At 38.2% G+C, this 15,452-nt stretch overlaps 1 protein-coding gene across 3 annotated transcripts in view; it reads left to right on the top strand.

Moving 5' to 3' along the window:
* Positions 1 to 15,452, top strand: part of ABCB7 (ATP binding cassette subfamily B member 7) — a 107,062-nt gene that overhangs the window by 39,104 nt on the left and 52,506 nt on the right. Inside the window, exons 2-3 of one of the 3 annotated variants that reach the window (XM_054471378.2) lie at positions 6,537 to 6,617; positions 8,400 to 8,486. In XM_054471378.2, coding sequence (XP_054327353.1) covers positions 6,537 to 6,617; positions 8,400 to 8,486 — 168 coding nt within the window. The remainder of the gene's footprint in view (positions 1 to 6,536; positions 6,618 to 8,399; positions 8,487 to 15,452) is intronic. The other 2 variants (XM_054471379.2, XM_054471380.2) reach the window with 2 other exon arrangements.

Here is a 15,452-nt window from a genome sequence, read left to right as displayed (position 1 = left end):
ACTAAAGATAAATCATGGTAAGACTGATTTGTTTTATTATGCTTGGCCTGATTATTTGTATAATGTCCAACAAGAATAATTATTTTTTTTACATAGACTTTTTTTTTTTGAGACAGAGTCTTGCTCTGTCGCCTAGGCTGCAGTGCAGTGGCACAATCTTGGCTCATTGCAACCTCCGCCTCCTGGGTTCAAGTGATTCTCCTGCCTCAGCCACCAGAGTAGCTGGGATTACAGGCACATGCCACCATACCTGGCTAATTTTTGTATTTTTATTAGAGACGGGGTTTTGCCGTGTTGGCCAGGCTGGTCTCAAACTCCTGACCTCAAGCGATCCGCCTGCCTCAGCCTCCCAAAATGCTGGGATTACAGGTGTGAAGCACCATGCCCAACCTACATAGGCTTTTTAAATTGGCTTTGATGGAATTCTGCTTCATAAGGAATCTTAGGGAAGACTTTTTTAAAGCCAAACCCAGTCATGGGTTTGTACCCTCAAATGCCTATCAGTTGATTAAATTCCTTTCCTCTTGAGGTCCCAAGATAATATGGTGCTCCTGGGCCTGTCAGAAAGCGACATTCTTTACTTACCATAGGTTAGGAACCCTGCGCAAGAACTGTGTAGACAAGGTATGAGGCCAGTTTTCCCAGGGGGCTTTTATTGCCTCTGTAAGTCAAGTTAGATTCCTTAAAGGAAAGCACGCCATTCCAGTCAAAGCCTTGGTAAAATAACCAGTTTCTCCATTGTGTCCTGTTGCAAAATAAAACCGTTTATTTTTTGTATTTTTTATTTTTTTTGAGGTGGAGTCTCACTCTGTCGCCCAGGCTGGAGTGCAGTGGCATGATCTCGGCAACCTCCACCTCCCAGGTTCAAGTGATTCTCCTGCCTCAGCCTCCCAAGTAGCTCGGATCACAGGCACCCACCACCACACCCGGCTAATTATTGTATTTTTAGTAGAGACAGGGTTTCACCATTAGCCAGGCTGGTCTCGAACTCCTGACCTCAAGTGATCCGCCCACCTTGGCCCCACAAAGTGCTGGGATTACAGGCGTGAGCCACCATGCCCAGCCAAGGCAACAGTTTCTTATTGCACTTACGCAAATTACTATATTTCCATAAATTAAGAATACTCACAAGTAGTTTCCAAATTTTGGAAAAATCAGGTAGAGAGAAACATATATGCTCCAAATTTTGTTTACAGGAGTATATTTTACTCAATTGCTACAAGCTGTAAATAGCTTAAAAGTTTTCTGGACTCTGAAAAATAAAACAAAGGATCCGCAACATTTTAAGCAAAGTAAAAAAGATTACTTCAGTCTTGTATTAGTTCAGTACATTAAGTTCACTCCTATTCTGTTTGATATTCATAAACATTTTAGCTTTCCATGAGAGTCCTAAAAGTTTTTTTCTCTATTCTAATTTCATAATCTCCAAAGTTATCAGACACCTGCATTTAAGAACACCTGTCCAAGTCCTATAGCTGACTATAAACCACCTTTTGAAGAGGATCAGAACAAGACAACAATTGTCTGTGGATATTAAAAAGTCTTAGGACAGCCACTATTCAAGGAAATTTTGGTTACTTCTGTGGCATACAATTGTACATAATAATTATAACTTAATAACATACACGAAATTATATCAGGATTATAGGAGTTTTACATAATTTTGGAACAGATATCAGTAACATATTTATATAAATACAGCCCAAAGAAAGTCAAATACTATTTCATATTTGACAATGCTTCCTGTATGATTTTTATACTAAATGAGCCAAATTTCACCATTGCATTTGTGCATTATTGATGTCAAACCCAATTCCTAACAAAACCTTAGAGACGTATCTACCCAATTTTAATGTTTGACCATAAGGTAAGATTCTCATAAACCTTTTATAACCCTTTACAAAAATTTTTGTTAAACAGTAGATAAGTGCTCTAAGAAAAACCTGTTGTACTTTTATTCCGGTGTTCAACTTACGGAAAAACCGAATAATACCCCCTTTAACTTTAGCCAGTATGTCACACATAATTTTTTTTACAGGATTAATTTTTCACAAACCTTCCGCAACTTGCTCAGACTTTCAGCTTTATCCTAACTTAAAACAATCCTTTAACCCTTTAATCTAGGCAGAAAAATCCTTATTTCCATGCCTTCTTGTAATCTTTTACCAAAAACTCATTTCACTTTCTTTGCACACCTTGCATGTAAAACTGTTTCTATTTCCCAAAGATTACTTAAGTCATGTGAACTAAAAGTCATTACACTTTTTACTTTTCGGACAAAATGTTTGATCTAAACTTTTGTTATTATTAAACCAATTAATCAAAGCTCTTTTAGATATAAGCATCATACACACAACAAATATAAATACACAGACAGAAGATCCTGTAGCTATAAGGTTCTTCATTCGCCAGTTTTTAAGTTTCTCTTTAAAGCCTAAAGTTTCTAGGGCCTAATAAGCAGGCACAGCTGGAAGGCAAAACAGATCTCCAGAAATTAAGGGTCTCATTTTTATACCAGATCTTGGATCCCAAAAAGAGGGAATCAGCTCATCCCCATGGGAGTGTTACCTCTCAGTGAGGGATGGGGACATCATACTTCCTAGGGGGCTAAGAGCATGCTTCTCTGATCCAAACCTGCAGAGCTGAGTATTTCCCCATAACTGCCATTAGCTGTCCCCAAAAGTATATTTCCTAGTTATTACACACTAAAGTTCTCTCATAATGCAAATTAATTTCTGTCACCCCCCCCAAAAGTAAAAAATATCAGATAATGGAATGCAAAATAAAACAGAGCCTTAGATTTTAAGAGGACTCTATCTACTTTTTATTCCTGAAGTTTCATGAGGAAAACAGAGGTTTATTCCAAAACGGGATCTGTGGTGCTTCCTCTTTTTTCCTAAGGAGTCCCAGGCTGTTAGAACTTGAATATCTGCTTTTAATTAAGCTGACTTTTAACCACAGTGCTCTTTAAAAAAAAAAAAAAAAAAAAAAAAAAAAAAAAAGGCCTTTTAAATTTCTTATTATCAGACTTTAGCCGGCTGATATTCCTGGCTTTGAAACTTTACCAAAAGTAACTTCACAGGTGCTCAGAGAAAGGAAAAATTCAAGGAAGGCACACAGTTAACAAACCAGAAAGTGGTCATTCCCTAAGCCAGGAATTGAATCCTGCACCCAGGCTGCCATTGTGATGGCAGAGACCAAAAGAAAGCACTGACACGTGGTTACAAGGTCAAGCTCCCAAGGACGTGACTGACCAGTTTGCTGGGCTGTCTGGAACAGTAGGCTTATGGGATCCTAAGCCAATGTTCTATCTTAAGGTACTCCTCTTTATGACAGAATGATACAGAAAGACAAATTCATAGCACAAAGTATAACAGATTCACTACAGCTTAAGACTAGCTTCACAAATCCTTTTTCCAATTAATCAGAATTTTACAGAGGAGCTAAACAGTGATTTTTTACCATTCATTCTACCAGTTCATACAGAGAGAGAAAGGAAAGGAAAGGGAGAAAAGTATTGCCTCCATTCGGAGGGGAAGGCAAAGAGCTCAGGGAGGCCAGAGAAAGACCCACCCATTGCAGCGACACTGAAGAGTTCAGGTGGCCACTTGCCAGTAGCGAAGGGATTTTTTCCAGCAGTCCCATCAGCTCTCAAGTTTCCCCTTTTGGGGAGGAAAAAAGTCCCCATATCCCATGGTCCTGTACATGCCTAATCCTGTTATCCATAGCCATCAGCAAAAAGTGCAAGACAGATTAATCCAAATAGAGTAGCAGTTAACATCCCATAGTGCCAAACCTGTTCTCAGCTGAGAGGGACTTTACTGAAAGGGGCCTCTAACCCCCTAAATCTTAGGAAGGACCCTAACCTTCCCAAGTTGGGCCTCAAACCCAAGGTCAGTCAAGCGTCCTTGCTTTTTATTGAGAGGAGCCTTTAACCCTGTCTTAGGAGAAAGTCTAACACTCCTAAGTTGGGCCTCTAACCAATCCCATTCTTTACCTGCGTATATGCACCCGACCTACCCAAAGTCAGCCAATTGGTGTGCACAGGTGATTTTCCTTTGGGTCAGGGGTCTCTTTAGTATAGTCCCTTCGGTGGTCTCCAGAAAGATACTACTGGACCTCACCACTTACCCAAAGTTAGCCTTTAGGTTGAGGGTTTCCTCAGTATTGTCTCTTCTGTGGTTGCCAGAAAGATGTTACTGGAAAGGGGTCCTGATCCAGACCCCAAGAGAGGGTTCTTGGATCTCATGCAAGAAAGAATTCAGGGCAAGTCCTTAGAGAAAAGGGAAAGCAAGTTTATTAAGAAAGTAAAGGAATAAAAGAATGGCTACTCTGTAGGCAGAGCAGATTTTTATGGTTATTTCTTGATTATGTGCTAAGCAAGCACATAATCAAGGTGGATTATTCTTGCCTCCCCTTTTTAGACCATATAGGGTAACTTCCTGATGTCGCCATGGTATTTGTAAACTGTCATGGTGCTGGTGGGAGTGTACTAGTGAGTATGACCCAAGATTACTCTTGTCGCTATCTTGGTTTTGGTGGGTTTTAGCCAGCTTCTTTACTACACAACCTGTTTTACCAGCCAGGTCTTTATGACCTGTATTTCGTGCCAACCTCCTAGCTCATCCTGTGACTTAGAATGCCTTAACCACCTGGAAATGTAGCCCAGCACGTCTCAGCCTTATTTTACTAAGCCCCTACTCAAGATGGAGTTGCTCTGGTTCAAATGCCTCTGATACTTTGGGAGACACTTGACCTGAGAAGCAAATTTTTTCCTCACTAAATTGTTGGTAGATTTCAAAAAGGTGTGTGTCCATTTTGCAGATGTCCGTGTGGTATTTCACATGGAGAGATTCTTTATTCTGCCCTCTTTCACCTCCACTTTTGAAACGTTACCAAGGATAAAGTGGCCTCAAGGAAACTTTGATTGGAGTTGCAAACTAAAGAGTATCTGAGACAGGTCTCAATTTACAGGTTTATTTTGCTAAGGTTAAGGACCATGGCACATGACATGACCTCAGGAGGTCCTGAGAACATGTGTCCAAGTTGGTTTGGTTATAGCTTGTGTTTATACAATGGGGGCGGGGGCGGGGGCGGGGGGTGGTGCGACTTCCAGGTCATAGGTTAAAAGAGTTAAGCCCTGCCTGAAGAGTTGAATTCAGCCTAAAGAAATGCTTGAGTTTGAACAGGGGCTTGTGGAATCCAAGGTTCTTCTCATGTAGATGAAGCTTTCAGGTCACAAGCTTCATAGGTAAAAGATGGTGAATGTCTCTTATCAGACCTTAAAAGGTGTCAGACTTTCCAGAAAAGAGTAAGGGAAGGAGATTCTCTATAGAATGCAAATTTCCCCCACAAGAGACAGATTTGTAGGGCCATTTCAGAATATGTCAAAGAAATATATTTTGGGATAAAATACTTTGATTTCCTTCAGGGCCTGTTAATCTGTCATATGATACTATAGCAGTCAGGTTGGAATTTGGCATGTCATTGCCACAAATTCTGCTTTGTCAGTCTTAAGATCGCTGTTTTAATGTTAATGCTGGTCAGTTGTTTCTGAACTCCAAAGGGAAGAGGGTATATTGAGGCATGTCTAATTCTGCCCACCCCCCCCACACACACAACCAGCATCATGGCCTGAACTAGACTTCCAGGTTTCTTTGGGGTCCCCTTGGCCAGGAGGGGGGCCATTCAGTTGGTTGGGGGACTTAGTAGCATTTTACTTTTGGCTTACAGAGTTCATCATCTGGTTATATAGAATCATTTGTCAAAACTGATCTTGTGACCAGCATATAAATTTAGCATTCCGATTAAGTCGAAAGAAGGCACAGAAACAAGATGTGGAGCATAATAAAATGCAGTAAAGAGAGAACAAAAGAGGAGTATTTGAAAAGAGCATAAAAGCCATTTAAGAAAGAAATTGAGTTGAAGACTTTAGGGGATTTAAGAAGCAAAGACCAAAAAAAAAAAAAAAGAAAAGAAACAGAAACCAGAAAGAAAGGGGATGAAAAGAAAGTACAATTTGACATTTATAATGAGTAATACAATTTACTTCATACCTGGACCACAAATTTTATTTTTGTCTTTTTGTTGTTTTTTCTTTTTATTGAGACAGTCTCGCTCTGTTGCCAGGCTGGAGTGCAGTAGCGCGATCTCGGCTCACTGCAATCTCCACCTCCTGGGTTGAAGCGATTCTCCTGCTTCAACCTCCTGAGTAGCTGGGACTACAGGCGCACGCCACCACGCCCAGCTAATTTTTATATTTTTGGTAGAGATGGGGTTTCACCATGTTGGCCAGGATGGTCTCAATCTCCAGACCTCGTGATCCGCCCGCCTTGGCCTCCCAAAGTGCTGGGATTATAGGTGTGAGCCACGAGGCCCGGCCTATTTTTTGTCTTTTTAGGCATACATTAAAAGCATAATCATCTCTCCAATATGGCTATGGTTTTAATTTTCTGCATGTTTATGAACAAAGGAAATAATCTTTCAATATTAAGTGTCCACTCTGAAACTTCCCCCTACTTTTTTTTCCTTATCAGCAGATCCCAGAGTCATTAAAAAGTATCACATGGCAGAGATTGGGAAAAGGCAATTCAGGACAGTTCTTAGATGCTGCAAAGGTAAGATTGAGCAAACATGTCTACATATAGCTAGGAAAAACCTGTAAACCCTTGGAGCATTTCCCAATTTATACTACATATTTTACATCTCCCTTTTTGTGTTTTTCTAAATGCTGACAAGATGAATAAGAAGGTATGTTTCTGCTTCTGGAAATGCAGAGAGAAGTCTTGATGTTTTCTACCCCTGGAAAAATCTATCTGAATCTCTTGAATCAGTGCCAACTAAAGTAATATTTTCATAAAGCATTTATAAATGTAATAGCAACTTGTTGACACTTAAATTTATCCTGTTAATTTATATCTGATATGTGAAATGCTTTATGTTTTTTAATGTTACCAATGTTCAGATAGTAGAAATACCAAGGGATTCTAAGCTTGTTAGAGCCTATGAGGTAGGTAGTGCTGAGTTTACATGTTGATGAGGTTATTTTTCATTGCTGAAATAAGTGAAAGACATCTTTAAAAATTCTCAGTGCTTTAAAATGAGACCCATAAATCTCCGTGATAGAAAAGACTAGAAAATTAGAAGACAGTCTAAATTCTGGGTATTTTGTTTATTTTTTCTTTCTGATTAATAATTATTTGCCATTAAGATACAAAGCATAATTCTAATTTATGCAGAGGCTGTAGAAATGAATTATATTTTCCATTATTAAAGTGTTAAGGGGAAAATGTGCTTAGTCTTCTTATTGTCTATGACACCACTAAGTTTATTTCTATTTTAAGTCTTTTGTTTTGTTGAAGACCTCACTATCTTGTGTGGTATTCACCAGACCCCTTGATAAAACTTGTTGCTCAATCTTTTAGAGGAAAAAATGGCACAAAGAGACATTGTCAGACCAAGAATTACCTTTTGATGTTTTCCTTTTACAAAGTGCTTTGAGATTATTGATCCAAAAATCAATATCCTGTTTATGGCAATCACTTTTTCTATCTCAACTGGTGAGAGCAAGAAGGCATTTTTTGCTTTTTGTAATTCCATTTTCATAGTTTGGCCCAGAGCTGATATTGTTATGCTATGTATGATATTGATACACATTTGTGTTTGTAAAGAACTGTGCCCTTGTTCATTAATTATTGATTATTATAGCTACTGAAAAATCATCTAATCCAACAAGTATTGAAACTTACCTTGCCTGTGTGTAAGATACTGTGGTATGTTCCATGGGAGATACAAAGATAAAAGACACTGTCTCTGATCTTCAGAAATTTGTCATGTAATAAGAAAGGCAAAACAGTGTATGCAAATGACTAAAATATAGGCATAAGACAGACTATGAGATATTAAAAAATACCTTATTTCTAAATGTATATATGAGCCAGTACAACAAGAAAAAGAATGAGTTGTTTAAAATCAACTGTATTAACTATAAAAAAGAAATGTATACACAAGGAAAGCAAGTGAGATATAAATTAACTGTATATTATACTTGCTTGCCAATAATGAAATAAGAGATTATCAGCACTATAGTAGTGAATGACACTGGGAAAGTCAGTATAAGTCAAGTAGAAGTGTAAAACAGGTTAAATCCTTTAAACATGAGTTTCAAAAGCTATTTAGAGAAAGTGACTTCAGTATGAGTTTGTTGTATCTTAATATTTTTAATGTAAATTTAGCTATAAGTTAATTGTGGAGGTGTTTTGCTTTACTATGCCAGACTAAATACTATACCTGTGAATTTGTTTTGGAAACATTCATTAGATTAGACTGTTTAAGTCAGATTTTGAAACATCTGAAATTCTGTATTAGCTAACGGACTGTTTGGTATCATCTTCAATTAGGCTCTCCAGGTATGGCCACTGATAGAAAAGAGGACATGTTGGCATGGTCATGCAGGAGGAGGACTCCACACAGACCCAAAAGAAGGGGTAAGAGCCAGTAACAAGTAACTGGAAATTCTTGATGATTGTCCTTGCACAGAAGATATATGTAATTAAGATTATAATATTCTAGAATATTTTGATTGACTCATCTAACTGCATGTTCTCTAATGAAAAAAAATCATATTAATTGACCATAGTTTATAGATGATATTTTCTCGGACTTAAAACAAAGATTTATGATTGCTAAAAAAGAAAAGTTATTTATCCACCTAAATGTTTTAGTTCTTTAAAATAGCACCATTTGAGGTTGTTATGTAATCTAGCCTTATAATAAGTAAGCAGATTAGATTTAGCACCTAAAAAACAATTTGTGTGTGTGCGTGTGCTTCAAGGTTAATGTTTCCCCTTCTATACACGTAGAGAAATCCTAGAATATCCCCTAGCTTCATGGTAAATCCTCTATCTACCTGATCCACCTAGTTATCCATATTCTTTATCATTATTATTATCATTATACAGACATGCTAAGCAGTAGGGCTGTTGAAATAGAAAGACTTGCACTATATATTTTTTCTCAGTAAGTGAAAAATGTCATTGGAATACTGTTATACAGAATTATATCTGGCCCTTTTTCTCTGAGCTTGCCTTTATTTTCTTCCTCTGGCTTGACCCAATCAGTATATACATGTTATTTCTAAGTAGAAATGATATTTTCAGGGTTGGTGGTCAAGTGAACAAATTTTATGTAAAAGTACTCTTTAAATTGTAAAGAGAGAAGTAAATGTTAATTCTTTTATTGATAGAAAGTGATTGGCAGGAAACAGTTTTCAGTGCTTTTTTCCATTCTTTGATTCCTAGTACAGTTCTTTCAAGGAACTCAAAACACTTCACATTCATGTTTCTGTCCCATTTTTGTACATTATCCTTCATAGCTGATTTCTAAAACAGCAAAGTATCATAAAATAAAATTTTAAAATATTAACCCAAATAATGAGATTTGTTTATCCGTGCATTAGTCTTTGGTATGATATTTGCCAGTTTTCAGGATCATCTGTCACTAAGGCCTCTTAAGGATAGTTGCTAATAATATTCTAAACGCAACCAAAAACATGTTGACTTTATAAAGGAGAAGCAGCTACTTCTTTTAGGCTCAAGCAGTATAAACTTCAAGACAGTTTCTTTCTGCTCCAGTAAAATAAAGCAACACTCATTGTAATACCTTATAGTTAGTCTGTAGCCCTTTGTTTTCCCTTGCCATCTTTGTATTAGTTTAGCCTTTTTGTCGAAATGGAATCATAGAATCATATAGATTGGAGACCATGTCAGAAAAGAAATAGTGTGGAGTTGTAGTTAAGAGCTTGAGCTCTGGAGCCAGACTGCCTGGATTTGAATTGTGGCTCCATCACTTGCTAGTAGAATGACCTTGAGCTAGTTACTTAATCTCTGTGTGCTTCAGTTTCTTCATCTGTAAAATGGAGATGATAATATTGAAGGGGATTTAAGTGAGTTAACTCCTCACACCATGTTAAAGCTCTTAAATAGTGCTTGACACATAGTAAGTGCTCAATAAATTTTAGCTGCTGTTGTTACAGTGTGAGATTGTAAGGCCTGTCCTCTACCATAATCCATTTATTTAAAAAGTATATATTGAATACCTTCTTTGTGCTAAACTCTGTGTTAAGTACTGGAGATATACAAGACAAAATCTCTGCTGTCTAGAAACTTAAGAACATGGCAGAATATGTAAACTGCCATGTAGAAGTTTTATCACTGTGACAAATAATAGATTTTACCTTATAACCAACTGAAATCTGTAGTGCTTTACTTTTTGTGTGCTTGTTTATAGAGAAGGGATCTCTCTGTGTTGCCCAAGCTGCTCTCGAACTCCTGGGCCCAAGCGATCCTCCCACCTTAGCCTCCCAGAGTAGCTGGGACTACAAGTGTGCACCACCAAACCCAGCTTTGCTTCGCTTTTTATTCATTTACATGTGTGTGTTCTTAACAGCTAACAATCAGTATTAATAATGCTGCTTGGAAGTTATTTAAATCATCCATTTATATAGCATGGGATCATAAAGGGTTTGTGAAAAAGGAGTGGCAATTTCAGTATTTGAAAACTCGAGTTTTTAAAGTAGATGAATTAAGGAATTGTTTTATAATAGAATCCCCAGATTTTTAAAGGATTTTGGAGCCTTATTCCTGCATTTAAATTTTTATTTATATGCTGCTTTGAAGAGGCATCTGCTAGTAAATTTAGTTAGCCATGTACTCTTAATAAGGACACAAATAATGAAGACCTTAATGAAAGGATTATTTCTGAGATTTTGCTTGACATACTCTTTTTTATGTTAGAAACACATTCTTATTGATTGGACACAGTCAGAAGCTAGTAGTCTTTAAAGAGAAATTTTCACTTACTTAAGCAATTGGAGAGCTTGATGTAATCAGAAGAAGTGAAACAGTAACTTGGAATATTAAAAATTGGTGTTAAAACTTGGAGTAACTTGGAGGATTAAAAATTGGAAGATTGGGAAGAGGCTTGTTAAAATGAGTGGACACATTAGACCAGTGGGCAAGCATACCTGGATGACATGGTGAGGCTGTATTCCAGCTCTGATTTCATACATAATCAAGTAGACTTATGATCTTCATTTGATTTCTAAAATTGTCTTTCCTTTGGGATAGAAAATTCATTGACTGGCCAACTTGAATATCAGTCTGGCGGGTAATTCTTTTTATTGTAAATTATTAAATGGACTGTAAAATACAAATCCATCTAATATGTAGCATAATCCATTAAAGGAAAGGGTCTAATCACCACCAAATAAGTTCTTCATTGAACTTTCAGACCAACAAAGCTCGGAAAACAAACCCTGAAGTATAATGTAACAAAAATTGTAAAGCCTTTCCTGACAACTCATACATATTTTATTCTCTTATCCCAAATTCAGTATATATATCTCTCCAACAACACAATAAAAATTTTCCAGTTACACTCTGGATTTTTTAGACATCGACTGAACTCGCTAGTTTTTGACCTTCTTTTTATAAATCTGTTGTTAATCTTTAATAGTACTGAAGTGGTTTGTTCCTTTTATTGCAGTTGTTGAGTTGAGGAGACAGTTCTTTTCTCTGGATAGTTTGCTTATCCCTGAAATTATGGACACTTCCAAATTTTCTTCTAGGTTGGTTCTTTAGGGAGAAAACATTCAGCCTATAGCTCATATTTTTACAAAACAGCATTCCAATTTTTTTTAATGTTTTTTAGTTCCTCACTACAAGTTTTGTCCCCAAGTAGTTTCTTTCAAAATCAGTCCCTTGATTCTATGAGGTATTACATTTCTTGCTTTTAGAATTTAGGAATGTCTGTAAAACCAGAATTCTTAGAGAAATTCCTCATTGGCCAAGGAAAAGGTGATTCTTCTACCTTTATCAAAAGATCATTTTTTTTTGTTACTCTTCATTTTCTTATCAAGGGCCACTGGGCTTCACTCCCTTGAAAAGAATGAGCTACGGGTAGAAAAATAGGCTCTTGCTTCAGTGCTTGACCTTTCCTGGCGAGAAATAGAAACTTACTTACCTGAGAAACAGAATGTGTATTCAATTTATTAATATACAGTTATCTTTAATATCTGAAAATTCTACCAAATGAGCTGCTCCAGCTGTTTTGGTTTTTTATTCTCAGGCCTTGTCTACATCATTATTAGGTATAGCTTTTCGCTTGTAGTACATTTGGCCATGAGGCAGTGCTTCTCTTCCTCAGATCACACTGTCAAATTGACCACTGTCAATTCATAAGAAGTGTAATTTGTGGCTTTCCAGTTACACCCTACTGAGTTTGGTACTTCCAGTTTTATTTGTGTACTTATTTATTTATGTATTTGTTTTTGACCCACCATACTATGATTGTGCTATTTCGTTGTATAGATGTTCTTTTCATTATTTCTTACCTGTCCAGCCTCATGAAGCTTATGAAGCTATATGTTAATACCAAATAAGTAAATATTTAAAAATCTGTCAAAAGTTGTGGTGATTTAATTAATTATTAGGTATTGCCTCTAGGATATTAATAAGAATTTCCCATCATGTATTTGAAAATAGATACATTAATTAATTAATGAAATAAGTATTTAGTGAGTATTTCTGATGTCAGTCAAGTTTCTTTTTCTTCTGATTTTTTTCTCTTGGGCCACCTCGTTTTCAGTTGCTTTCAGCTTCTCTCAGCCCTCTGTCATTTCCGAAATTTTTCTTCTAAACTCATTTCTGAAAAAAAAGTAAATAAAATTTTGTTACTATTCCAAGATCTCAGTGACTCTATCTGAATTTATTTCTTTGTTACCATTGTGGGTTTTTTTTTCTGAATCTAATTGCTTCCTTTAACTATGACTATCTAATTCCAATATATAGTTGAGATTTTCTAAAAACTTTAATTCCTCATACTAATAGAGTACTAGTTTTACATTGCAATGGGGCTTTAAATTTGTATATTCTGATAGCAGAGGAGGAACAGGTTCTCACCGAGGATCTGCTGTAACCACTCCCTGGCTACTGCCTGTGTTTGGTAAGTCCCTGGGACTATGCAGTCAGTAGGTGGCAAAGCCAGCCAGGCCCACGTTCCTCCTCTCTGGGCGGCGAGTTCCCCCAGGCCTTGCATAGGTCCAGAGGTGCTGTCTGTGAGTCAGGAACTAGGGTCAAAAACCTTAGAAGTCTGCCAGGTGTTCTGTTATACTGAGGCTGAGCCGGCATTCATACCACAGGATGCAGTCCTTCCCACTCCTCTCCCCTTGCCAAAGTCAGAGGAGCCTCACCCTGTAGCCACAGCCACCACAGGTCACCGGGAGTACTGCCAGACTGCCCCCAATGTCCCCTTAAGGCCCAAGGGCTCTTCAGTCAGCTTGTGGTAAATGCTGCCTGGCCAGAGATTCACCCTTCAGGGCAGTGGGCCCCCTTCTGGCCCAGGGCAGGTCTAGAGATGCTGTCCAAGAGTCAAATCCCATAATCCGGTACCATCCAGTGCCTGCTTGGTGCTATACCCCTCTGTGGCTGTGCTGGTACCTAAGGTACAAGACAAAGTTCCCTTCACTTCCCCCCTGCTTTTCTCAAGCAGAAGGAGCTTCGCACCTAGCCACCACGGGTGGCAATGTACCGAGTCTCACCTGAAGCCAGCAATTCTCAGAGGCTCACCTTTGATGTAGTAACTGTGTATCACTTCTGGTTATTCAGGGCCCAAGGGCTCTTCAGTTAGCAGGTGATGAATGTTGGTAGGACTGGGTCCTTCCCTTCAAGGCCATGGATTCCCTTGTGGCCTAGGGCGTGTCTAGAAATGGGTCCAGGAGCTAGGGCCTGGAATGGAGCCCTCACGACTCTGACAGTTGCCCTATCCTGTTGTTGCTTAGCTGATATCCAAGATGCAAGACAAAGGCCTCCCCATTCTTCCCTCTCTTCACATGGAAGGAAGGGATCTGTTTGGGAACAGTGGCTGTACAACCTGGGGTGAGGGGAGAGCAATGCCAGCACTCCCTTAGCCGCCCCAGCTGGTGTCTCAGTAGGTTGTGTGCCCCTCGCCCTCAGCCCACCATCTCTGGGCCCAGTTCAATACTAGGGCTCACCTATTAGTTGCAGTCTTTATGGCTTAGACTGCCTTTCAAGCTTATTTAGAGCACAAAGCACTTTAGCCTGCAGGGGCAAGGTTTATGGGATCGATTACTCCCTTCTGGCTAGGGCTGGTTTAAATGCTTCCTCTGCCGGCGGGCATCAGCTGAGTTTTGTCCTGTTTCTGGTTTTCCTTTCTGCTCTAACAGGACAGCACTGAGTTCAGCACCTCACAGTTGCGGTGCTCTCCCGCTTCCAGCACCCAGAGATGCTGTCCACACCACACCACTGCTTCTGCGGTGTCGGGGAGGGGTGGTGTCAGCAATTTAGGACTGTTTTTTCTATCTCTTCAGTGACTCAGCAGTATGGCATTAAAATCAGGTACCATGAGGGCTCACCTGATTTTTGGTTCTTATGAAGGTGTTTTTTCTGTGTACATAGTTGTTAAATTGGTGTCCTTGAAGGGAGGGGGGATGATTGGTGGAGCCTTATAGTCCACCATCGTGCTCTGCGTCCCTTGATGATACTCTATACCACATATTCTTTATTCATTCATCCGTTGATGGACATTTAGGTTGATTCCATTACTTTGCTAGTATGAATTGTGCTGTGGTAAGCATATGAGTGCAGGTGTCTTTTTTATATGATTTGTTTCCCTTTAGGAAGATACCCAGGAATAGGATCACTGGATTGAATGGTAGTTTTATTTTTAGCTCTTTGAGAAATCTCCATACTGTTTTCCATAGCGGTTGTACTAATTTCCATTACCACCAACAGTGTATAAGCATTCCCTTTTCCCTACATCCTCACCAACATCTGTTGTTTTTAAATTATTTAATAATAGCCATTCTGACTGGTGTAAGATGGTATCTCATTGTGGTTTTAGTTTGGATTTCTTTGATGATTATTGATGTTGAACATTTTTTCATATGTTTGTTGGCTGCTTATATGTCTTCTTTTGAAAACTATCTGTTCATGTCTTTTGCTCACTTCTTGGTGGAGTTACTTGTTTTTTTCTTGTTGAGTTCTTTGAGTTCCTTTTAGATCCAGGATATTAGTTCTTTGTTGGGTGCATAGTTTGCAGATATTTTCTCACATTCTGTAAGTTTTCTATTTAATCTGTTAATTATTTATTTTGCTGTATAGAATCTTTTTCATTTGAGTCCCATTTGTCTATTTTTACTTTTGTTATCTGTGCTTTTGCAGTCTTAGTCATACATTCTTTACCTAGGCCAATGTCTAGAAAAGTTTTTTCTAGGTTTTCTTCTAGGCTTTTTATAGTTAGATCTTAGTTAATTTTTGTTTTTAGTGAGAGATATGGGTCCAGTGTCATTATTCTGTATGTGACTATCTGATTTTCCCAGCAGTATTTATTGAATAGATTGTCTTTTCCCCAGCATATACTTTTGTCAACTTTGT

The sequence above is a fragment of the Pongo pygmaeus genome, chromosome X (genome assembly GCF_028885625.2).
Source record: "Pongo pygmaeus isolate AG05252 chromosome X, NHGRI_mPonPyg2-v2.0_pri, whole genome shotgun sequence".
Taxonomy (NCBI): Eukaryota; Metazoa; Chordata; class Mammalia; order Primates; family Hominidae; genus Pongo; species Pongo pygmaeus.
The sequence above is the reverse complement of the archived record's forward strand: the minus strand, read 5'-3'. Positions and strand labels throughout refer to the sequence as shown.